The sequence below is a fragment of the Oncorhynchus clarkii genome, chromosome 21 (genome assembly GCF_045791955.1).
Source record: "Oncorhynchus clarkii lewisi isolate Uvic-CL-2024 chromosome 21, UVic_Ocla_1.0, whole genome shotgun sequence".
In the NCBI taxonomy this organism is placed as follows: domain Eukaryota; kingdom Metazoa; phylum Chordata; class Actinopteri; order Salmoniformes; family Salmonidae; genus Oncorhynchus; species Oncorhynchus clarkii.
The window spans coordinates 15450094-15475456 of NC_092167.1; the positions used below are offsets into that span (position 1 = coordinate 15450094).

At 43.0% G+C, this 25363-nt stretch overlaps 1 protein-coding gene across 1 annotated transcript; it reads right to left on the bottom strand.

Moving 5' to 3' along the window:
• Positions 1-3788: 3788 nt before the first annotated feature.
• On the bottom strand, positions 3789-24478 carry LOC139378643 (CASP2 and RIPK1 domain containing adaptor with death domain). Its single transcript, XM_071120995.1, has 2 exons — positions 23861-24478; positions 3789-7237 (listed from the first exon to the last, which is right to left on the bottom strand). The coding sequence occupies exons 1-2, from the start codon at positions 24165-24167 to the stop codon at positions 6942-6944; spliced, it is 603 nt and encodes a 200-aa protein (XP_070977096.1). The 5' UTR covers positions 24168-24478; the 3' UTR covers positions 3789-6941.
• Positions 24479-25363: the final 885 nt, after the last annotated feature.

Sequence of the window (25363 nt, forward strand, 5' to 3'; positions counted from 1 at the left end):
GGGTGACTAGAGCTAGGTATTCAGAAGTAGAGGAATGAGTGGTGGGGTGACTAGAGCTAGGTATTCAGAAGTAGAGGAATGAGTGGTGGGGTGACTAGAGCTAGGTATTCAGAAGTAGAGGAATTAGTTGTGGGGTGACTAGAGCTAGGTATTCAGAAGTAAAGGAATGGGTTGTGGGGTGAGGCACACCCTTAAAAACCACACACACCAAACCAAACACTCCATTCAGCCAGTCTCACCCAGAACTGACACACATGCGCCTTATGCAGAACAGAGACGCACGCGCACACACACACACACGTAGCTAAGTGTGTGCATTGTGTGTAAATGAAGCGTACAAAGCCTCTTTTCATGAGCTACTTCATGAGGTATTGTATTTGTTATTTGTCCAGTTGCTGAATTGCACCTTGCAGTGTAAAGCAAACATAAGTGTGAACAGGTGCTTTGAGAAGAGCAACGTTGGCGTCCATGTGAGAGTGGCACAAATGTCGAAACTTCATTCTGGACATTTGCCATGGTCTACAATTTGAGCCGGTTTAGCTATCTTGTTTGTTTTTGAGCCGGGTCTGGTTACACACATAGATACTCTCACTTTTCCTCTCTCTCTCTTGGTTCGGGTCTTATTTCCTGTTATTCTAGTGCTGTGCTCCATGTTGTTTTCTCTCTAATTTCAGGGTGGGGAGAACTAAGGTTTCTCTCCTCAGCTTCGTAAGTGTGGCCTCTGTGTGTGTGTGTGGGTAGTTGACAACTGATCCAGAGTACGTGGATGTGTTTCAGTGTGTGTGTGTGTGTCCACATGATTTCCCTCTCTGTGAAAGGACCTTTGATATCCGTTGAAGCTTGTGTCCTCAAATGAACTCACACGAAATCCTTGTCAATAAACACATCAAGGCACAAGTCCTAACTTGGGATTAGGGACAGTTTGAAATGTACTGTGGTATGGGGGCTGGTCCAAAATAAGGGACAGTTCTCAAACTTTGTTTTTGCTTTTGGGAGGGTAGTGCACTTTTCTTCCCTGATTTACAGTCTCCATTTTTCAGGTTTTATTAATTAAGGTCTTCCATATAGAAACATTTCCTCATCTGCTTGCATACTTCCCTTATGCACCACACTTATTCACGCACTTACAATACTACAGGTCAATATGGTCTACCAGTAAACTGTCTATCCTACCATCTATCCATAGTGACAATAGTGGTAGGTGGATCGTTTGTCCAGATCTGCAATCATACCACACATACAGTGCCTTCGGGATAATATTCAGACCCGTTTACTTTTTCCACATTGTTAGGTTTCAGCCTTATTCTAAAATGTATTAAATCGTTTTTTCCCCTCATCAATCTACACACAATTCTCCCATTCTTCTCCGTAGATCCTCTCAAGCTCTGGCAGGTTGGACGGGGAGCGTTGCTGCACAGCTATTTTCAGGTCTCTGCAGAGATCGGGTTCAAGTCCAGGCTCTGGCTGGGCCACTCAAGGACATTGAGTCCCGAAGCTACTCCTGCGTTGTCTTGGTTGTGTGATTAGGGTTGTTGTCCTGTTGGAAGGTGAACCTTCGCCCCAGTCTGAGGTCCTAAGTGCTCTGGAGCAGGTTTTTATTAAGTATCTCTCTGTTATTTGCTCCGTTCACATTTCCCTCGATCCTGACTTGTCTCCCAGTCCTTGAATCTGAAAACATCCCCACAGCATGCTGCCACCACCATGATTCACCGTAGGGATGGTGCCAGGGTTTCCTCCAGATGTGACGCTTGGCATTCAGGCCAAATAGTTCAATCTTGATTTCATCAGAACAGAGAATCTTGTTTGTCATGGTTTGAGTCTCCAAGCGGGCTGTCATGTGCCCTTTACTGAGGAGTGGCTTTGTCTGGTCACTCTACCATAAAGGCCTGATTGGTGGAGTGCTGCAGATACGGTTGTCCTTCTGGAAGGTTCTCCCATCTTCACAGAGGAACTCTAGAGCTCTGTCAGAGTGACTATCAGGTTCTTAGTCACCTCCCTGACCAAGACCCTTCTCCCCGGATTGCTCAGTTTGGCTGGGTGGCCAGCTCCAGAAAGAGTATTGGTGGTTTCAAACTTCTTCCATTTAAGTGTGATGAATGATGGAGACCACTGTGGTGTTCTTGGAGACCTTCAATGCTGCAGACATTTTTTGGTACCCTTCCCCAGATCGGTGCCTCGACACAATCCTGTCTCGGAGCTCTACGGACAATTCCTTCGACCTCATGGCTTGGATTTTGTCCTGACATGCACCGTCAACTGTGGGACCTTATATGTGTGCCTTATAGGTGTGTGCCTTTCCAAATCATGTCCAATCAATTGAATTTACCACAGGTGTACTCCAATCAAGTTGTAGATACATCTCAAGGATGATGAATAGAAACAGAATGCACTCGAGCTAACTTGAGTCTCATAGCAAATGGTCTGAATACTTACGTAAACAAGGTATTTGTTTTTTATATATATTTGCAAAGAAATAAACAATACAAAACCTGTTTTCATTTTGTCACTATTGGGTATTGTGTGTATATTGCTGCGGATTATTATTATTTTTATCCATTTAAGAAAAAGGCTGTAACGTAACACTTGGAAAAAGTCATGGGGTCTGAATACTTTCACAAAGGCTCTCTAAAATCATTCAAATCTGAACCAATTTGCTATATAAATACACAAGAGAGGAATAGCTGATAGGCAGCGGAGGCCAGATGCTTCATTGCGCATTAAATAACAGTTGAAGATACGCAGCTCAAAATGCTCCCCTATTGATCTCGTTTAGGGACCATGACATGATCCTACCTAGACTACCCAACAACAATCTAATTAAGAAATTGCATTACTTTTTTCAAGTGAGTACAGTTGAGTAGGCTGTAAACTGCAGTGAAAATTGCATTTGTCATACGGTTCTCTCTGCTACCGCAAGGCAAACGGTAGTGATGCACCAAGTCTGGAACCAACAGGACACTGGCCTGAACAGCTTTTACCCCCAAGATTGCTAAATATAATGAGCAAAAATATAAAAACGCAAACATGTAAAGTTTGTCCCATGTTTCATGAGCTAAAATAAACAATCCCAGAATTTTTCCATACACACAACAATATTATTTCTCTCAAATTCTGTGAACTAATTTGTTTACATCCCTGTTAGTGAGCATTTTATCCTTGGTCAAGATAATCTATCCACCTGACAGGTGTGGCATATCAAGAAGCTGATTAAACAGCATGATCATTACACAGGTGCACCTTGTGCTGGGGGACAATAAAAAGGTCACTCTAAAATGTGTTGTCACACAGCACAATGCCACAGATGTCTCAAGTTTTGAGGGAGTGTGCAATTGGCCTGCTGACTGCAGGAATGTCCACCAAAGTTGTTACCAGAGAATTGAACATTCATTTCTCGACCATAAGCTGCCTCCAACGTCGTTTCGGAGAATTTGGAAATAAGTCCAACCGGCCTGTGTGTGTGAGTCTCCCTACGCTCCCAGTAGGCCCAGCTATTCAGGAAAGCTTAACACGCGTTCCGCCTCCTTTCAGATCAAAGCGGCTATTCCTCGACCTAACGTTCAATATAGCCTAAATATTTGTCATTTTACTTTGAAAATGTACTACCTTTTGTGTGGCATAAACACAACTAGTCAAAATGTTTTCATCTGATTAGGCTACTTCAAAAGTCTTATGTAGGCTACCTGCTCACGCTCATCCACTCCACTCAAATATAATTCCAGCATCCAAACTGCGCAACTGCCATTCGATTAATCTGTTACAAAACACCAACAAGTTTAATGACATTCAGAGACTGTCAAACCAAGCCTTTAATACGGAGTAGGGAGGGATGCATTTTCTGTTGGTCGAGAATGACATACAGTGGGGCAAAAAAATATTTAGTCAGCCACCAATTGTGCAAGTTCTCCCACTTAAAAAGATGAGGGGCCTGTAATTTATCATAGGTACACTTCAACTATGACAGACAAAATGAGAAAAAAAAAATCCAGAAAAATCACATTGTAGGATTTTTAATGAATATACAGGCCCCTCATCTTTTTAAGTGGGAGAACTTGCACAATTGGTGGCTGACTAAATACTTTTTTGCCCCACTGTACTCAATTGTGGGATTGACATACTTGATTGTGATGTTGAAACCGCAAACCATAATGAAAGTTCAAAGTCGGTAATTGCTTATTGGTTGTGTGGCGCATTGGCACATAAACCTGCTGGTGGAAAATGTGTTGTATTTATTATATAAATATAGCCCATGGTTGTCTGCAGCTGGCTCTGATGTAATGTAATGATACAGGCAGGGAGAGAGAGAGTAAGCAAGTCCGTGGTGATCGGCGATCCCTCAACCTTCTGTTAGCCCTGTGTGGCATCAACAGTCTAAACATACTGAAATGGTAAAGTCGATATCCACAATTATAAACTCAGGGTTGCTACAATTGTTATTTATGGTGGTATTATGTTAATCCACTCTGGGGGGGGGGGGGGGGGGGGGGGGGGTTTACAGTACCTTTCACATTCTGTATGGGCCACAACACTCCTCACAAAGGCACTATAGACAAAATTGTAGTAACCTGCTCATGCTGCTTTGTGACAACAGCAGCCAAAACATCTTCCATTATTCAACACTCCCATCTAACAACTCCCCTGCAGAGAGTTACCCAACATCCCTCCTCCTGTTCAGTCTAAACTGATGAAAAAGTCAAAGGCAAAATGCTTGGCTGGAGTGATGTCAGTGTGCAGCGTTCCAAAGAGCATCCGGGAATGTCTTAGACACAGTTGATCCCTGGCCTGGAAGGTCACCGTGGCTTTGTCTCAGCCAACCAGGAGAGGGATTTACGCTCAGGCCATGTGGTTCACAGCCTGTGATCCTCTCAGGGGGTCGTGATGGTGACAGCGGACAGGCTGAGAGGGGTCTCTGACCTTTTCCTCCAAAGCCACCACTCACCAACAGATAGCAGAGACTGTGAAAGAGAAGGACTGCCACGCAACTGGGTTGTAGTCATTAGGGCACACCAAAAAACAAGTATTTATTATTGGACAAGTTCAGGGGAGGTAGTCCCTCCCACTTTCAGTCTGATGCCTAATAAATACAAAGGCAGAGGTAGGTAGTCTTTTCTCTCTCCCTCTAGCCTTGCCCAGTGACTAGTGTTTTGTAAAAAGTCAGAGTACATCAAGTTTGATTGATTTGACTGCTGCCAAGTTGCAGTCACTGCACCCTACCTGTGCTAGCCAATGTTTCCATTGAAAAATCCTGGAGAGCGCTTGTTGGGCATGCAGCCTTGACCTTGTTGAGGCATTTCACTTCTCTAAAAACCGAGTGCAGCGGTGCTCAACTATTGTTGTTGGCCATAAATGTCACTGATTCATTGTGATGTAATGTTGTGAAAATAAGACTAGATGTTATGTAATTCCATGGTCCACTTAATGGACTTGAAAGAAGAAAAAAAATACTATCAGAGAATTTGTTTTCCACAGAGTGAATGACGCAACGTCATGTTTGTTGACTTTTCAGGGTCTGAGTCACTGAGTTTCCAGGAGTGTGTGTAGGCCTGTGTGTTTTCGAAATCGGCTTATTCTAATCTTACAGTAACAAATCAGTGTCCTCGGTCCTCCAGCCTGGCGTCAATCACTATCAAGATCAACAGTTACGAGAACAATTCATAACACAGACCATCAAGCAGAAAGAGTTTCCCAATAAAAAACACTGGAAATCACGTGTATTACAGAACGAGAAAACAGAAATATGCTCAGCATTGTGTTAATTACTCTTACCAGAATATTAACTTTATTCATCTTAAATTTCCCCATTTCAACACACACAAAACAGGGCCAGGCCAATGACGCATTGCGCTCAGGGTTTCCGTTAGCCGGTAATGGACGGCTTTTGGCCTATATTTTTTTGTTGATAAATAAAACAAATCGGCCCTGGCCAATTGTCCTGGAAAAGAAAAAAATCCCATTGCGAAATATTGCCTTTTAACCTCTTCATTGATGGAAATACATTTGACTGGTCATATTTAGCATTCTATTAGGTTATTTTACATCATTTAGTGAAATTAAATTGACAAATGTGTAGGCTACAGTATATTTGTTATGGATCTTATTTATCACACCCGTACAGCATAGAGCCTTTGAGCAGATAATCTGTCAAAGAATGAGAGCTGCTGTTGTGTCACACACCACTTTGCAATGAGCTGGAGGCAGTAGGCTATGCATTTCATTTTAATACATGAGGCATGTCTTACCTTTCTGCAAAGTAGCCGATTAGATCTCTAAATTTCTAATGGACATTCATCTCCGTCGCTTGAAACCTCTCAAGTGTGTGGTGCCCTTTTGACAACTGCGTTTTCCCGCTAATTGCATTATGGAAGGAACATTTGTGAGTAGCCTACTGCCTGCGCTTAGGTGAATAAATAGTTTATTAACATTTTAAACTAAACGTTCTGTTGCGTCAGACTCCTTGCTTTTTAATGTTTTTATTTCATGTAGCCTAAGCCTACTGGATGTATGAATTTGGGCTCCATCGTCCCACGACTGTCCTAGAGTCGGTTTGGAATAGAATTGTTCAAGTTGACCAATAGAACGGGTAAACTTTTGTACTATGGGGGATAGTAGATTGACAGGCTAGTGATTCTGCTGTTAGTTACTTGTCTAGCTGGCTGAGGAAAAGTAAACTATAGACAGTTATTCTATCTTTATCGTTGCATCCTCGACTTGCATTTTCTGTTACTATGAATTACCATAATCTAAATGCGATTTGTCATTCTGAGCACCGTGGGTGGACACTAAATCAGGTTACGCACCCAATGCACATGGGATCGGCAGATTACACAAATGTCTGGTAAAAAAATGTTGCTGGACACATTTTCCTAACAGAAACCCTGGTCTGGCTGAGCTAACGACTGTCATCCATTCAGCATGTCACCCACGATCCATAGTGTCCGCTCCCCTCACTGGAACACCTCGTCCAGGGTAGAGGGGTGGACGTCAGTGGCCTGCAGGCTCTGGAGGAGCCTGTGGACTGTAGCACTCCTCCCCTGGCTCTGCCTCCACTGGATCAGCCCTGCTAGCACCTGCCCGTGCAAGCTCAGAGGGTGGTCGGCACGGCAACGGTACAGCGCCCCCGTGGAGAGGCCCAGGTCGAGGAGAACCGACTCCCACTCCGACCCGATACGGGATGCCAGCCGGGACAACTGTCTGTCGGACGGGACTGCTCGGAGCGTCACCTCTGGAATGTTCCACTCATCTTTGGAAGGGAAGGAGGGAAAGGTGGTGGGTATGCATGGAAAGAGGGAAACAAAGAGAAAAGAGATGGGAGGAAGAGAGGTGGAGTAAGGAAAAGGTGAAGAGAGAGAGTTTATCAAGATCCATTTAAGAAAAACATGTTGCAGGTTCATTGTGATGCTACAACAATTTGTTGTGAAAATAAGACTAGATGTTATGTAAATCCGTGTCCATTTATTGGACATGAAAGGAGGAGGAAAAATACTTCCACAGAGAGTGAACGTCACAATGCCATCGTGTTTGTTTACTTTTCAGGGTCGAGAGAAATGGCGGTGACGGAGAAAAGGCGTGTTTAGGAGTGCGTGTAGGCCTGCATGTTTTCAAAATCAGCTTGTCTGATAATGACCTCCGTTTAGGAGAGAGGGAACGAGAGTGAGATAGGCCTAGAAAACAGAGCGATAGTGAGATCTTGTGGTGTTTTTTATTTATCTGAACGTGTTGCATAACAGAGGTGGGCAGACCAGGAACACTGTTCCTGGAAATCACTTTTTTATAATAGAGTCAGACCAAAACCACATCAAATGCCAGGTCACCGTCCCCTGGCTGAGAGGGGGTGGGGAGATGGAGAACAGAGCAGGCAGGTTTTCAACTATATTTTCAATTGTCCTCCAGTTCTGTAGACCTAGGCTACACACTCCCCTCCCCCCCCCCCCCCCCCCTATTAAATGTCTTTCTCCCTCTTCTTTCAACACCAATCTTCTCTCCACAATATCACAAATTTCCATCCAACCTTTTTATGCAAGTAAAGTACATGTCGGGAAAAAAATGCAACGACAGGTTTGATGAATACAGAAAATGTCGGTAAACTTCCCGAATATCGACAAAACAAAATGTGCTAGACAAGGCGGGATCATTTTGTGCCTAAAATGAATTATGTGAGAAACGGGGGTGGAAACACAGGTGCATGCAAATATTCCTATAATAACCATCATATCGAAGTAAACTTGGAGTGACGTGGTATGTTCTGTGCTCCTCCCACTACAACTCAGGAAAGCCTACAGATGAAATAAGTGATGAACTTCACAGGGTGATGAAAGTGCACGGTGATGATCTTGATGGTCCTTTCCAATCAATATCTAGGGTCTTATTCTGGGGACATGATTATCGATGATTGGCTGCCGTTTGACAAATAAAAATAAATCTCATCGTGTAGGCTGGTCTGCCCACACTGAGCGATGTTGACTAGCACACTTGCCAAAACCAGAATGGTCACATTAGCTTATTGTGCCATATCTATTAGAGATGAAAACCCATTTAACTTGTATTTTTTAAATTTGTCATATGGGAATTTTACCGCATTTAAAAAAAATGTGCACTGGGCTATGTCATCACGCACAACCTTCTTTCTGCTGGAAACAAGTCAATCTGCTGGGAAAATGTGCATATTGGTTTTTATGCAGATTTTAGAATATTTGCATGAAACTGTCGTCAATTGGATGGAAACCAAGCTTGGAAAGAACGGTTTTGAATATCCATTACCAATCTCGCCCCCCCCTCTGGCTGAAGGGAATGGGATATCGTAGATGTGGCTTGAGTGCCGCAGTCGCCTCGCCTCAAAATACAGTCAGTTGTTTGTCACCTATGGATGGTCTTCTTGCCCAGCCGGTAAGGGGCTGAGGGTAGTAGAGCAACTGTCCTTGGAGAGGGTATCAAAAAGGGTGCACACATGGAGGTGACAGGGTTTGCATGGTAAACAAACATGCTTTGGGGACAGCTGTATATCATGCATTGTATGTATAGAGCAGGTCAAGGTCCAGCCACGTTCAGTTCAGTAGGTATGGTGGAACCAAGGAGACAGATGGATGTGGGGCTGTTATGAGGCGGTATAAGAAGGTGTACGGTCAGTGAGTTCGGGGACAGTATGGTGAGTAAATGGCCTAACAGTGGTCTCTCCTCCGCACCCTATTCCTTTACCCAGCTCTCCTACCTGTTTAGGCCTATATCCCCAATTCCCTCCCTCCCGCTAGTCCCTCTGCCTTGCTCTCTCCTTCCCTGCCACAATTCAATCTATCCTCCGTGCCTCCCGCTCTAGTTTAAGGTAATCTTTCACTCTCATCCCTCTCCCTCCACTCGGTGCTGATAGTGCCAGTTGCTCTCTTGAACCCTCAGACAAAAGAGATCACTGTGCCAGCCTGTTACTGCACTCCGAGCCCCCATACAAGACAAAGAGGATTTCATAACCCTGCCCAACAGGGCACAGATTACGCATGTACGTACACACACACACGTAATAGGGATGTTCCAGATGAACAAAATAAGTAACAAAGTAAATCAATGTGGTTTAATACAAGTTGCAACAGGGAGACACATCCAGCACAGAAGCAGGCCCTTTATATTCTCGTCTCACTCCACCAATGTTCTGTAAAAACCCGCTGAGAGGCTTGTAGGAAGTCACAACATCAGCTGCTACAGAATCACACTGCCCCAGAATACAACAACAATCAGTGTCCTCGGTCCTTGTACCGCCAGTCTGGCGTCAATCACTATCAACAGACATGAACAATACATAACATTCAGTATCAAGTCCAGTGACCATCAACTACTACACAAATGAGTGTCTCAAATAAAACACTGGACATCATGTGTATTACACTAAAGGAAAACATAAATAAGCATTGTGTCAATTTTATTAATGAGAAAATTCCCCACACACAGCCCAGCGCATGTTTACACACACACGTCTGGAGAGCTAATGGTTGGCTTCCAATTAAGTGACCGTTTTGAACTCACTGAGGCGCGATGAGGGCAACACTCAAACTGCCCCCCCCCCCGCCGCCATCATCTGCTTTGGGAATCCAACATACTGAGAGAAAAAAAACAGTTTGAGCTAATACTGAGAGACGTGAGGGGCGGGGGGAGTAATTGTGAGAGTCTAACTCCTATAAGCTAGAGGAGGGAGTTCTGGGTCCAAAAGGTCATGTGTCGAGTTCCCAAACGAGTCGCTGACAGAGAACTGCCAAACATGACACTGCCGTTCACTGATTCAAAGTTAATGAGAGTAGGTGCTCTAAAGCTCCCGTGACATAGCTCATTAATTTATGAATGCATGGCACCTGATAGTGTGTGAGCCACTTTCTTTTTCAAAGAGCTTTCATTGGTCAACATTTCTTACTATTGAACAAGACCCATTATGGGATAGCTAGCAGCTGACACACTAGGCTAAGCAACTCAAACCTGGGTAACAACTCCCAGAAACAGTGTCATAAATAAACCCCCCACAGAGGAGGCAGTAGGACTCTGAAGTACATCATGTTCCCTAATGCATGCCAAGAACGGTTCGGCCCAACCAAGCCAGGCCTTCATCTGTTCGCTAACAAAGGGGACACACACAGAAACTCAGAGGGAGGGCACACTGGGACAGAGTGACAGGGCTGTGTGAGAGTAAACAAATCCTTTTTCCTTGGAAAAACCCATTTGCTGAAAAGGTGCATAGGTTAATAGTTAAGATTCTGGGAGCTTTTGACAAATAGGCCTTCACTGGAGAAAGGGTGGGTCGAGCGAAAGAGCGCGGGTCGAGCAAAAGAGCGCGGGTCGAGCAAAAGAGCGCGGGTCGAGCAAAAGAGCGCGCGAGAGGGATAGTAACCAAATAAGGAGCTGTGGGAGACTAAATAAACTGAGGAAACTGAATACTTTCTTAGGAATTGCCTCTTTATGAGAAAAGCAGGCATCAATCTAACCTTCTCTCACACTGATGAGGGGGGCAGGGCATGCTGACATGTCACTGAAATAAACCAGAGTATTTAGAAGTGTGAGGCCATTGGACAGTAGTCCCGGTAGGTAAAGGCTGTGTAGCGATGCCTAGTTTATTCTAAATAGCAAAACCCGAAAGAAGAAACCAACATCACCATGCTGCTTCCATATTTTAATAACCAACTCATTCAGATCCATTCATCTAAGTTCCAACAGTTCCATTAATTTCTGTTCAATTCCACTTCAGTTATTAGCGCTTACACTGCAATGTAATAACGAAGGGATGAACGATGACTAAAAGCCTGAACCCAAACCCTGAGTAGGCAAAGAAAACAATCCAAAAAAGGTACAGGACTCTCGCCAAACTACCTTGTTCATGGCTAAACAGACCGACAGAGACAAAGTGAGTGGGAGTAATGTGTGTGTGTGTAACCCCTGTATGGAGGCCTAAAATAAATCATGATTTTTCTCCTCTTGCGCCAAGGGCTTTTTCCAGGAAAGTTTCCCGTGTCCTCATGGGACTCTGGTGTCTTGTCGGAACACAAACGTTTGTTTCTGACTTTGTAAAAATGTTTAACTCGAGTACTTAAAATGACTTAATGGAAGCCAGTTGGGCACAGTTGGCCATTTAAAACTAGCTCTGGCCGTACAAGCAGCTTCTTAAAACAATTCAGCACAATGTACTGTATGCTTGTACCAACTGCACTTAAACGTAGCCTCCACAATAATGTAAAAAAAATATATAAAATCACATTTTTAATAAAACATTTCAACTGGTCCTGGCTAGGGCTGTTGTGGTGACCGTATTACCGCCACACTGGCAGTCATGAGTCATCATGACCGCAGTGACATTTCCATAATTCATTGAGTGACATTACCTTCAGCTAAACAGAATCTCTCACCACCATGCATTTACATCTCCTCCTCTCTCCTTTATTCCTTTCTTGAGCACCGCAGTATGTTTCGCTGCGAAAACATCTTACTATTGATGTTCCCGAACAGATTTAAGAACTGGGTAGCAGCAGGAACAAAGTTGGAGAGCCCATGACGTACAGAGTTTGGGTGGAATTTCACCAGTTGGGCAGCGAGAGCATGCTCCTCAAACAGTGGTTGGTGCGTGGAGTGAAATAAATGTTTTATATTTATTTCTCAGCTGCTCACATTAAGCACATGCTCTGCTATAAAACTGAAGAAGCCTACAGAATGGTCCATCCAGAAAGAGCAGAGCCTCCATTTACTATTTGAGTGCATACAGATGACACCGTACAACTGGCAACCGTGTCAGCGTGCATGCGCCCGGCGCAACACAGGAGTCACGAGAGTGATGGGACAAAGACTGCCCGGCTGTCAAAACCCTCCCCTAACCCAGATGACGATGGGCCAACTGTGCGCCGCCAAATGGGTCTCCCGGTCACAGCCTGCTGCGACATAGCCCGGGATCGAACATGGGTCTGTAGTGGCGCCTCAAACACGGCAATGCTGCGCCACTCGGGAGGCCAAATGATCACTTTCACACTCAGGGGGATGCCTAGTCAGTTGTACAACTGAATGCATTCAACTGAAATATGTCTTCTGCATTTAACCCAACCCCTCTGAATCAGAGGCGCAGGGGGCAGCCTTAAAATCAACATCATCGGCGCCCAGGGAACAGTGGAACGACAAATTTTTACCTTGTCAATTCGATCAAACAACCTTTCGGTTACTGGCCAAACGCTCCTACCCGCCCCACAGCCACTTCATATGCGCACTCGCTCTGTAATGGGAAAAAGATCATCCCTATTTAAGTCACCTCATTCTGTTCACCTGAAATACATCTTCTTCATTACATCATTTCTCTTTAGACCCGACTAAAATAATGGATTTATTGTGACGGTGACTTTAAAAAAAAGTAGATGTACCAAAGGCAGCTTTTATGAGTGGAGGCCTGGCAACACTAAACCTGTTTATGTTAACTAACAGTCAATTAACCTCGAGACAGGAAGTATTTTGCAGGACAATAACCGTCTGACAAAAATGTCATGACCGCCACAGCCCCAGTCCTGGCTGGCCGTGCGATTGGTCGCCTGGCTACCTGTGAGCAAAGCAGCCGGCCTCTGACTCGAATGCTTCACCGTTCGAACGGGAAGACTCCTCCTGCCAAGATTCCTGGAAAGCAGACGGCAGGCACTACCCATGGCAACGCACGGACAAGGAAAACAAGGCAGCAGCACACGGCACTCTCCCTCTCGGTCTGTCCCAGCATGAATTTACTGCTATTTATCAGGACACAGCCACACCTCTACTCCCAGTCTGGGAAGCCTCAGACTACAGCCTCAGTGTTAACTCACTATACAATGCCTTACAAGTTTACAGCTTTAACTCACACTATCCCCTGCATGAGACAAATAAATACGCACCTAAGAACAAGCTGCAATGAAGAATACAGTTAAACTCACTTAATCATGCCCTGGCTAAACGTGCCAAATAACCTAGATACGGTCCTTTTAAGAACAAGCTACGACTTAGCAAGAACATATTTTTTACTCTCACTTTACAATGCTCTAAACATGCCAAATAGATAAGCTCCTTCTACGAACACACTACAATCTGTTTGCTGGCCAGGGTTGTACCACTGTAGGTTGTCATCTTGATAAATCGGTGTATGATATTAACATGTTTTCAACTGCACAGGAGATTTAACAATGGACCATCTAGATTAGATAATGTTCCCGACGGTCATATCTGATCACCATGGCAACAGATGACTTTGTAACCGTGTGAGAAGTTTTAGTCTTCAAATCTGCTCCCATTTCAGCTATAGCCTCCTGTACATGATAGGGTAGGCGGCAAGGTATCCGTTAGCCGGTAAATGCTGGCTTTTGGCAGATAAAAATAAATAAATGAAAAGCCGATAATGTTGCCGGCCAAATTGTCCGGGACAAGACGAAAAATCCATAGCAAAATAATGCTTTTCATTCATTGTTGGAAATACCAGTCCATTTACCCCAACTTCAAAGGCAAGTAAACTAATAGGCTAATAATTCCTGAAGCTTCTTGGAAATTAGTGTCGTGAGTGTGTGCTTCTATTTTTACTCGGGCAAAAAAGACACAAGGTCCTCATAAGGGACTTCTGCTAAGTGTACCCTAACTGGATAACAATTTGTGAATGTGTTGATTACCCCCGTTTCCAGTATACCCGCCGAGGGGATTCTTTCTTAAAAAAAAAAAAAAAAAAAGAGTAAAGATTACCTCAAGAAGGCGCCTTCTGAGGACAAAGTAACGAGGCTGATGCACATCGCAAGCTGCTCCAAGGAGTAGGACAGTGTTGACTTACCAACTGCAGCAGCTCACTTTGAGCAGGACAAGGTTTGGCACAAATGCAAGTAAATTTGAGGCAAATTTTGTTTGGCCGGCCCTATCCTAGCAGTTCTGCTGCCGCCCTAGGCAAAATCATCAAATGCCGCCCGAGTGTCAAGTATAGTGTACAGATTTGGAATGTATTGAGACTAGAATAATGACGTGCGTCATGCGCAATTGGTGCACTCCAGTTGAGCTTATTCAGTAGCACTTGGTAACAAAACATCGTTGCCAACTATTCACGCCGGAGAGTTGCAATTACTAGGCAGCCGACATTAGGAAACAGATATCATTAAGCCACGTCCACAGAGTATACCAAACACTAGGGACCAAGGTGTGAAAGGTGTTCCAAGGGGATGCTGGTCCATGTTGACTCCAATGCTCCCCACAGTTGTTATAAGTTGGCTGGTGGTGGACCATTTTTGATACACATGGGAAACTGTTGAGCGTGAAATACCCAGCAGCGTACCATACCTCATTCAAAAGCACATCAATCTTTTGTCTTGCCCATTCACCCTCTGAATGGCACACACAATCTGTCTCTCAATTATCTCGAGACTTAAAAATCCTTCTTTAACCAGTCTCCCCTTCATCTACAATGATTCGAAGTGGATTTAACAAGTGACATCAATAAGGGATCATAGCTTTCACTTGGATTCTCTTGGTCTGTCTATGTCATGGAAAGAGCATGTTTTGTATACTCGGTGAATATCACACATGACATGAGTATTTTACCACAATATTTAAAATTATAATAATCATTACATTTATCATCATCCAGAAGCACTGTAAAAAGAGAATGAGCTTTGGAAACAAGTGCTTGCATAAATGCATGGCATGGGCCTCATTTCAAAGGAGCGTCGTAAAATAAGCGTTCTCTCAATGAACCAGTCAGTCTGAACTAATTCGATTGCGGGTTTTATAATTTCTTGACTTTGTTTATTAGGCCTAATTAAAATGTTCATGCCTAGGCTAAATTAAATGAGTCCTAGATTGTAATTGAAAACCGCTGTGTTTTGGTATTTATTAATTAAAATGTTAATGCAAATAACCATCAGGACAGGTCTTTCGCAAGTTATATTATGCAAATTTTGAAGCTGTATATTATGCAAATTTTGTAGCTGTATTACTGTGTAGGTGACATGTTCTTCTTGGCTAAACGTTTTCTTTCTTTTAAACAATATACATTTATGATTAATAGCAGGGATGAAGATGCCAAAGCCAATGTTTTATTTTCAATAAATCATGTTGGTATAAGAACATTGTTTATACTTCACAGGCTAATTTCTATTCTGTTATGATTTACGATAAACAAAATGTAGATTTTGAGCACCTTGGCTGGACGCCCTAATGCGTTGCGCACCCAACACATATGGATGTCCAGTAAATTAAAATCTTGCCGGTCACGTTGTCCGGCGCCAAAGTTTCCAAACGGATACCCTGGTAGGCAGCTGGTCTAATTCGCCTGTCCTCCGGTTAGATGCTGTTCTGTGTAAAAGATAGTCTGAAGAGGACTGGCTCTTTGCATGCAGTGCAGGAAGAGGTAAAGCTCTAACGAAATGTTGTCATGGTGAGAGGACATATTGTACCAGCATCTATCCAATCAGGTGCTGACAGGAATCCCTTACTGGTGGAGACCAGAAACCATGGTAACCTGTAAACTGATTGAGAGACGCATGTTTTCTGTGTCAATCTGCATGAGCAGAGGGAACAGGGAGTGACAGCATATGTTCCAAACAAATACAGTGGTGGCAATAAAACTTATTTAAGACACCCGTGTGTGTGTGTGTGTGTGTGTGTGTGTATACGTACACTGGGCAGCGAGTGAAGCAGGGACGAGGTAAGGGTTATTGAAAAACAGATAATACCATCACATGGTTTCCAAGGCAACCCACCAATGTCATCTGTTGCCATCATAACAGGAGTGGGGGAAGCAGGGGATAAAATCACAAAGCACATCCATACATTTGTGAGTTAAGCCAAATGATTCAGTGAGAGGCCTGTATAAAAGAATACATAAAATCCTTTTCAAGGCTAAATGATCCTTTTCAGACCGCCAGACTCTCCCCACTGTGTTCAATCAAGTAGAATAAAAGCCTTTAGAAAGTGAAGGCTCTCGTCCTCTCCTCCACCTGAAACACTCTTCTCGCACTCAGTTCTCTACGCTGCTGCTTCTAGGAAATGTGAGAGCAGATTCTTTTCACCCTCCCCGTCCATCCCCCCACATCTATTTATTACAATCTGTACAGTGAGTGGGGGGCGGGGGGTCCAGCACAGGAGGGCGAGAGAGAGCGAAATAGAGAACAGACAAATGGCTTTGATTAAATATTTTTCCTAGAAAGGAGGATGCAGTGTGTGCCTGACCTCAGTGCTGCAAATGAAAACAGCTGTCAGGGAAACCAGGCCTTTGAGACTCGACACGCATAACCTAGACAGTCCTAAAACAGACTTCTCCCCTCTCCATTTCCCCCTTTCCTTTACGGATACTGTACATTCAAAATAAATATTAAGGCTTCCAGTTACACTGTATATGCTTAGGCCTACATGTGTTCTACATCACATGTTGAAATGTCTAAATGTTTAGTATCTGCCAAAGATAAAGTTAAGTTTTGTCCCAAAAAAATCATACAAAAGTATAGATGGGCGAAATGGCCCAAAAAAACATCTCAATTTTTATATGTCGTATATGTATGTCGATTTTGTAAATGTTCTGGCTAAATAAGCTTTGTTGCACAATTAAAAGATCAATACAATTTTTCAAACTGTCAGGAATAATCAAATTCAGTGCTTGTGAAAGTATACCTAGGCTAACTATAAGCCTTCCACAACCATAAGACCTACTAATAACCTGCTTCTTTTTCAGGCTTTCATGAAAATGCAATTTTTGTAACAAATTTGACCAGAACCATGCACATCCACTAAATAATTTTTGTAGTAGGCATTATAAAAAAAAATAACACTCTCTCAAGCACACGTGCTTTATACCTCAAGCCTAGCCAACTTTAATCTATACTGCTCAAAAAAATAAAGGGAACACTAAAATAACACATCCTAGATCTGAATGAATGAAACGTTCTTAAATACTTTCTTCTTTACATAGTTGAATGTGCTGACAACAAAATCACAAAAATTATCAATGGAAATCAAATTTATCAACCCATGGATGTCTAGATTTGGAGTCACACTCAAAATTAAAGTGGAAAACCACACTACAGGCTGATCCAACTTTGATGTAATGTCCTTAAAACAAGTCAAAATGAGGCTCAGTAGTGTGTGTGGCCTCCACGTGCCTGTATGACCTCCCTACAACTCCCGGGCATGCTCCTGTGGCGGCGGATGGTCTCCTGAGGGATCTCCTCCCAGACCTGGACTAAAGCATCCGCCAACTCCTGGACAGTCTGTGGTGCAACGTGGCGTTGGTGGATGGAGCGAAACATGATGTCCCAGATGTGCTCAATTGGATTCAGGTCTGGGGAACGGGCGGGCCAGTCCATAGCATCAATGCCTTCCTCTTGCAGGAACTGCTGACACACTCCAGCCACATGAGGTCTAGCATTGTCTTGCATTAGGAGGAACCCAGGGCCAACCGCACCAGCATATGATCTCACAAGGGGTCTGAGGATCTCATCTCCGTACCTAATGGCAGTCAGGCTACCTCTGTCGAGCACATGGAGGGCTGTGCGGTCCCCCAAAGAAATGCCACCCCACACCATGACTGACCCACCGCCAAACCGGTCATGCTGGAGGATGTTGCAGGCAGCAGAACGTTCTCCACGGCGTCTCCAGATTCTGTCACATGTGCTCAGTGGCGAATTTGCCAATCTTGGTGTTCTCTGGCAAATGCCAAACGTCCTACACAGTGTTGGGCTGTAAGCACAACCCCCACCTGTGGACGTCGGGCCCTCATACCACCCATGGAGTCTGTTTCTGACCGTTTGAGCAGACACATGCACATTTGTGGCCTGCTGAAGGTCATTTTCTAGGGCTCTGGCAGTGCTCCTCCTGCTCCTCCTTACACAAAGGCGGAGGTAGCGGTCCTGCTGCTGGGTTGTTGCCCTCCTACGGCCTCCTCCACGTCTCCTGATGTACTGGCCTGTCTCCTGGTAGCGCCTCCATGCTCTGGACACTACGCTGACAGACACAGCAAACCTTCTTGCCACAGCTCGCATTGATGTTCCATCCTGGATGAGCTGCACTACCTGAGCCACTTGTGGGTTGTAGACTCAGTCTCATGCTACCACTAGAGTGAAAGCACCGCCAGCATTCAAAAGTGACCAAAACATCAGCCAGGAAGCATAGGAACTGAGAAGTGGTCTGTGGTCACCACCTGCAGAACCACTCCTTTATTGGGGGTGTCTTGCTAATTGCCTATAATTTCCACCTGTCGTCTATTCCATTTGCACAACAGCATGTGAAATTTATTGTCAGTGTTGCTTCCTAAGTGGACAGTTTGATTTCACAGAAGTGTGATTGACTTAGAGTTACATTGTGTTGTTTAAGTGTTCCCTTTATTTTTTGAGCAGTGTTTTTGCTTTCTAACAAGGAAGAAGAACAGTTGAACTGTTATGAATACACCCTCTGGTCCGTCTCCAACTGTTTGAACAACAGCGCATGTTCACTTTGTTTAGATGTTGAAATCAAGTGTCTTACCTGGATAAGAATATGCTTATTTCTCAGAATGATGCCAATTCCTTATATAAAATGTGTATTTTGCTCGTTGCACATTTATAAAAACACTAGACAGCTAGCACATAAAAGTCCATGGCTATAAAGCTCCTAGCGGTGCATGGTACCAGAATATCACACAGCAGAAATTTAACATACATTTCCCATAACATGTTCATTGATACTCTCGTTTTAGTAGGGTCTGCTCTGTTCTACATTTTGGTAGTTGAGACATAAAAAGGGTATGGTTAGAAAGGTCATCTATTACAGTCAAATAATGACAGAGTTTCGGTGTCGATATAACCGATTCTGTTGGACCAAACCTCAAATGCAAAAAGCGAGTTTAAACTGCTTGTTGTGAGAGAGGAATTCGTTATCTTCGTATTTGTTGTGAGTGGCAGGGGCTTGGTGTCTGAGAGTGGGAAGGTACATAGTGCACACAGCACAGAAGGAGCCAAAAAGACATAGAACGCTCATAAAAATAGTGATACAATTAGAACGTTGCACTAAAAAAATTAATTTGATACGTCGCCCAGCCCTACAAAAAAGTATTAGGGGCCCTCAGTCCTCTGATCCTCATTACTGATGGGGTGAGTAGTCTGCAGGCATTACCACACAGTCGACTAACGTCATTAATGGCAGTAGCTAGCTGCTACTGGAAACCACGTAGTTTAATTCCATGAAATAGAATTCGGGATTTAAAAAATATATATTCATTGATCGATTCATGAATAGTTGGGGATTCCAACAAGGCATCGTTTAAAAACAACAATATTTCACTGAATGAAACCATAGTGCTTTGGTTGAATTGGTGGCCTTCAGATAAGGACACGCACGCCAGTGACCTCCAGGATGGTTTTATAATGAGTCTACTGACTTTTTATTCACAAAAAAGTTGCATGTGAGAGGAAAAACATGATCGATTTAATAAAACAGAGCTAGAGTCACCACTTGCATCACCGCTTGGTATGGCAACTGCTTGGCATCCTTTCACAAGGAACTATAGGGTAGTGCGTATGGCCCAAGTACATCACTGGGGCTGAGCACCCTGCCACCCAGGACCTCTATACCAGGCTTTGTCAGAATCCCCTAAAAATTGTCAAAGACTCCAGCCACCCAAGTCATAGACTTCTCTCTGCTATCGCACGGTAAGCACTACCGATGCATCAAGTCTGGAACCAACAGGACCCTGAAAGGTTCTACCCCCAAGACAGAAGACTGCTAAATAGTTAGCGCGAAAAAGCTCAATGCAGATTTAACTTTGTGACTCATCACATATGCTACTGCTTCTGTTTATTATCTGTCACTTTATTACAGAACAAAAATTTAAATCGCAACATGCAACAATTTCAACAATTTTACTGAGTTACAGTTAATATAAGGAAATTAGTCAATTTAAATAAATTCATTAGGCCCCAAGCGATGGATTTTACAAGACTGGACAGGGGCTGAGCCATGGGTGGGCATAGGCCCACCCAATGGTCTGCGGTTGTAAGGCCGGTTGGACGTACTGCTAAATTCTCTAAAACAATGTTGGAGGCAGCTTATGGTAGAGAAAGGGACATTCAATTATCTGGTAACAGCTATGGCGAAGATTCCTGCAGTCAGCATGCAAATTGCACACTCAAAACTTGAGACATCTGTGGCATTGTGTGCGTTACAAAACTGCACATTTTATAGTGGTCTTGTACTGTCTCCAGCACAAGGTGCACCGGTGTAATGATCGTGCTGTTAATTCAGCTTCTTGATGTCACACCCGTCAGGTGGATATGGATTATCTTGGCAAAGGAGAAATGCTCACTAACTGGGATGTAAACAAATTTGTGCACAACATTTTAGAGAAATAAGCTTTTTGTGCATATGGAACATTTTTGGGATCTTTAATTTCAGCTCATGAAACATTGAAACACCACTTTACATGTTGTGTTTATATTTTGGTTCAGTATAGTTATACATCTCATTGTTGGGAAGTAAGTAGGCCTAAGAATTTCATTGTTAGTCTTAGGGCTGTGACGGTCTTGGATTTTTAGGTTAAGGTAAAAAATGGAGATGACAATTCTGTTTGTACTCTTGTTTACATAGATATGCATCTTAATAAAACCTTTACACTTCATTATTATGATTCAGGATATTAAGCATAAATATTAAACAAATTAAGAAATACCAGATTGGAGAGGAAGTCGCATTTTCGTATTGAAACGACATTTCATATTGACACTACAATAAAGATTTGCCTAACTTGTCAGCATATAATTTATTTAATACAGTCCTATTTCATTCAAACCAAGTCTGATGGATTCTCCAACTTTTCCAGAATTATTTGCATAATGTCACAAACCCTGATGCTGCAGTCATTCGAAGGCCGTGGCATTGGCTCTTCAAAGAGAAGACGCCGTAATGAGAGAACAAATATAGCCTAAGCTACTGAAAATCAGCTTTTTACAAGATTAAATCATGACAGGAGAATTTGATTGCTATTTACATGTGACCTTTATTTAACTAGGCAAGTCAGTTATAAACAAATTCTTACAATGACGGCCTACACCGGCAAAACCCAGACGACGCTGGGCCAAATGTGCGCCGCCCTATGGGACTCCCAATCACAGCCAGTTGTGATAAAGCCAGGATTCAAACCAGGGTGTCTGTAGTGACGCCTCTAGCACTGAGATGCAGTGCCTTAGACCGCTGCACCACTCTATAGGCCTAAATTAAAGAGATGGAGTCCAGACAGGTTACTTTAGGAAGCTTTCTGAATGGACATATAGGCCTATAGAGAGAATCAGTGAACTCACATACACACCCCCTAAAAGCACCCGTCAATCAAAGACAACAGCATGTGTTAGACGCAAGAGCAAATATGACTAATTTCCTTCAAACTTATTTTTTAAAATTTTTTAAACGAGGCCTACCTTAGGCTTTCTGAAAGCAGGCTAATGAGTTGACAAGGAAAATATGAAGGGGACGAGCTATGCTATAGTATAAAGATCAAATTGACCATCAGTCAAATAGAAACAAGGCAACGACCATAGCCTATTCATCAGCGACAATGATTATGAAGGGGGAATGTGTTGGAAAGATTTTTCAAATACTGTGAGGAACTGTTATAATTTGAATGGTTGTAAAAAAAAAAATGTTTTTAAAGACTGAGAAGCCCAACTTTTTAGTGGTGGTGAGTTAAGACAATGGGCACCTTCCTACATTTGCAGGCTAGGTACTTCTATACATGCTCAGGCGCACACGCTCCATCAAAATTAAGAGGACAGAGAAACCAGACATATGCTCATTGCTCACGCCGAGCACATAACTGATGGAATGAAATAACCCAAACTTGTTTCTCACAAGCGTAGCAGGTTGTGAACTCTACAAACAATGCTTCCACGCAGAGAATGATAACAGTAAATGACGAATTAATACGTGCATAAAAAGAAAAGGTAACCAAATTACAGGGATTTAACAGTAAATCGCCTGATTTACAAACAGTAGGCTACCAAAATGGGCATTCATAAAAGTGCATTGGGGGCCCGACACTGTATAGCCTAGGCTAATATTCTACTTTGTAGGAGGGCGGAAATTCAGCCAGGACCGGGCCTGATCCGCGTTGATTAGTCTATAAATTAAGAAAAGATTCTGTATCAAATGATCCCATGCCAGGTTGGAGAGAATTGGCGCATTGTCCATTTGACACAACATGAGCGCATTATCGGCCTCAGACCCAGAACAACCTTGTCGACTGCAGACGAATCCAACCTTTTTTAAAAGAATACCAATTTATTTACTTACTAGCAAGCAATGAAAATGTGCATTGTATAAAATAGTGCTATAGCCTATTGCACTCTACACCCCCCCCCTGCGCATCTAGCAGATTAGCTGCTGGAGCACCAAAGCTCTGTTGGAAAGAGGAGATGTAGAACTTTTAAAGAGTAACTTAATTATGAGCAATTATTTAGCTATCAGTGAAAACTGCTATTAGGTCAAATGCATCTACATGAAATTAAATGTAACTTTTTGGGGGTTTATCCTAAAATGAATGTGGGCCTATTTAAAACAGTAATTGTACTCAATTAGTGTCACAGCCCTAGTTAGCCTACACCTGTTTACAAAGCATGTGACAGATAGAAATGAGATTTGGAGCGGCATTCAATTTCAAAGCTATTTTGTATAGTTTCTCAGAATACAATGGATTTCTACGTTTTTAAGAGTTAGAATTTCGGAAAGACGCCACGTTGACACCAAACCAGAATGGTATTGTTATGGAATGTTTGTGCAAAGGAACGCCACATTTTGTGTGTACTATGCAGACATATTGCAGTTATTGTGCAGATATATTGCAGGGCAATAGGCATAAAACTGCCAACAAATGTTAGAACCATAGAATTGTTGGAATTAAGGGCCTTTCCCACCCACGCACTACGCCTTTGAAACTCCCTTCCTGACAATCTCAGGGCTGGTCAACATGTTGGTGCATTTAAAACAGGACTTTAAGACTAATCTCTTTCTGGCCTACCTTTCCTCCCATCTAATTGTTGCTTTCTTTATATGGTTAAATATTTGAACATTTCTGTTCTTTATATTATCAAGTTGACTTATTACATTTTTTTTGTAATTGACCTTTAATTTTATACACTTTTAGATTGTATAGTAAAAAGTTCATTATTAATATTAATTCTTTAGAGTAATTATATTTCTATGGTTACAACCATGTTCTCCTGCTCGAGTTCCTGCACGTCTTATAGAATATTATCACTAAAGTATTGCAGAGTACAAAAATAAACAGTACCTACACTCAAAAATAAGTACCAGCACTGGTTTGAACTTTTTACTGTACAAATGAAGAGCCACTGACAATCTAGCCTATAACGTTAGTTTGACGTCAAACACTTGGCATCAGACTCACCTGTTGGACTTTGCACAGGTACATTGGGTTGCTCCAAATCCTGGAGTAACTTGTCTCTCACCCAAGTAAACTCTTCCTCCAGGGAATTCAGAAATGTATCAAACGCCCGCGGACCTCGGGTGGGGAGGATATCCAGCAGTCTCAACGTCTTCTTCTTGTTGCTTATTTGGGACTGAATCTCGTCCACCTGGCTCTCTGTTAAAATGTTCTCCTGGTACAGGAATTGAACTATGGTGTCCTCAATTAAAATTTGGTCGGACAGGTCCAGCCGGTGTTTCCTGAGTATTTCTTTGTGCCTCGGGTCCATAGTTGTCGTGAAATAACTAGCTAGTCGTACCTAATGTCTATAAACATTTCTCGTTTAAATATTATTGAATATGGCGGGTTAGTTTTTGGCTAACGTTAGCCATTTTGCATTAGCTTGCCAGCTAGGTCGCCTTCATGTGACGTTTGGTTTGCTGCTAACGTTAAATGCAGCATATACGCAAACGTCTTGTCTCAACGTGGACAAAAACTAACCTTATTACATGATTCTTGTCAACTGTCATTCCTCTTGTTTTTACAATTACTTTCGGCACGCGCATCTGCTTACTTCCTCTTCTTTGGGGTTGGGTTGGCGGCTCACACCCAACTTTTAAGGCGCATACATCGCCACCTATTGTAATGGAGTGTGAGGCCAGTCACGTCCTAACTACATAAAATGATCTTAATTTGTCCTGACATAGAGCCCTAGACACCACTTTCCTCCCCCCACTGCACCACTCAAACCCCAACACCGTCCAGCCTCTAACCATTTCACAATCTCTCACTATCTACATCATACAATTCACAAAATAAACACATACTCTACATTTCCTCCACTAAACACTCATCACACAGGCCTGTTCCGTGTCTCCCTATCATCCACAACATGGCATTCAAATCTGTGTCCAGACTGTAATCTACTCCACACATCATCCTCCTACATCCTCACTCTCCACCTCTTCCTTTATTGACCCATGCACAAGATACAATTGCCTCCCATTACTACTAGAATCCCGCCCCCTTTGCCAAAAATTGAGCCCTTTTGCCCGGAACAAGGACTTCACTTCCCTGCGGCCCAACGGGACCTGAATATTTACAGATACTGAATAGATACTTTTGTACCGGTTTCTTATAGTATCACAAGGTCCTTTGCTTTTGATTGATTTGCACTAATCGCACCAAAGAATGTTCATCTCTAGGAGACAGAACTCATCTCCTTCCTGAGTAGTATGATGGCTGGGTGGTCCCATGGTGTTTATACTTGCATAGTATTGTTTGTACAGATGAACATGGTACCTTCAGGCGCTTGGAAATTGCTCCCAGGGATGAAACAGACTTGTGGAGGTCTACAATTGTTTTCTGAGGTCTTGGCTGATTGATTTTAATTTTCCCATAGTGTCAAGCAGAGGCACTAAGTTTGAAGGTAAACCTTGAAAGACATCCACAGGTACACCTCCAATTGACTCAAATGATGTCAAT

What these genes read in the sequence shown, in the direction of transcription:
- LOC139378643 (XM_071120995.1), bottom strand. Translation starts at nt 24,167, where the DNA reads ATGGACCCGAGGCACAAAGAAATACTCAGGAAACACCGGCTGGACCTG. An exon ending in ACCTGTGCAAAGTCCAACAG is followed by an intron (nt 7,238 to 23,860) that starts GTGAGTCTGATG and finishes TCCCTTCCAAAG; the next exon opens with ATGAGTGGAACATTCCAGAG.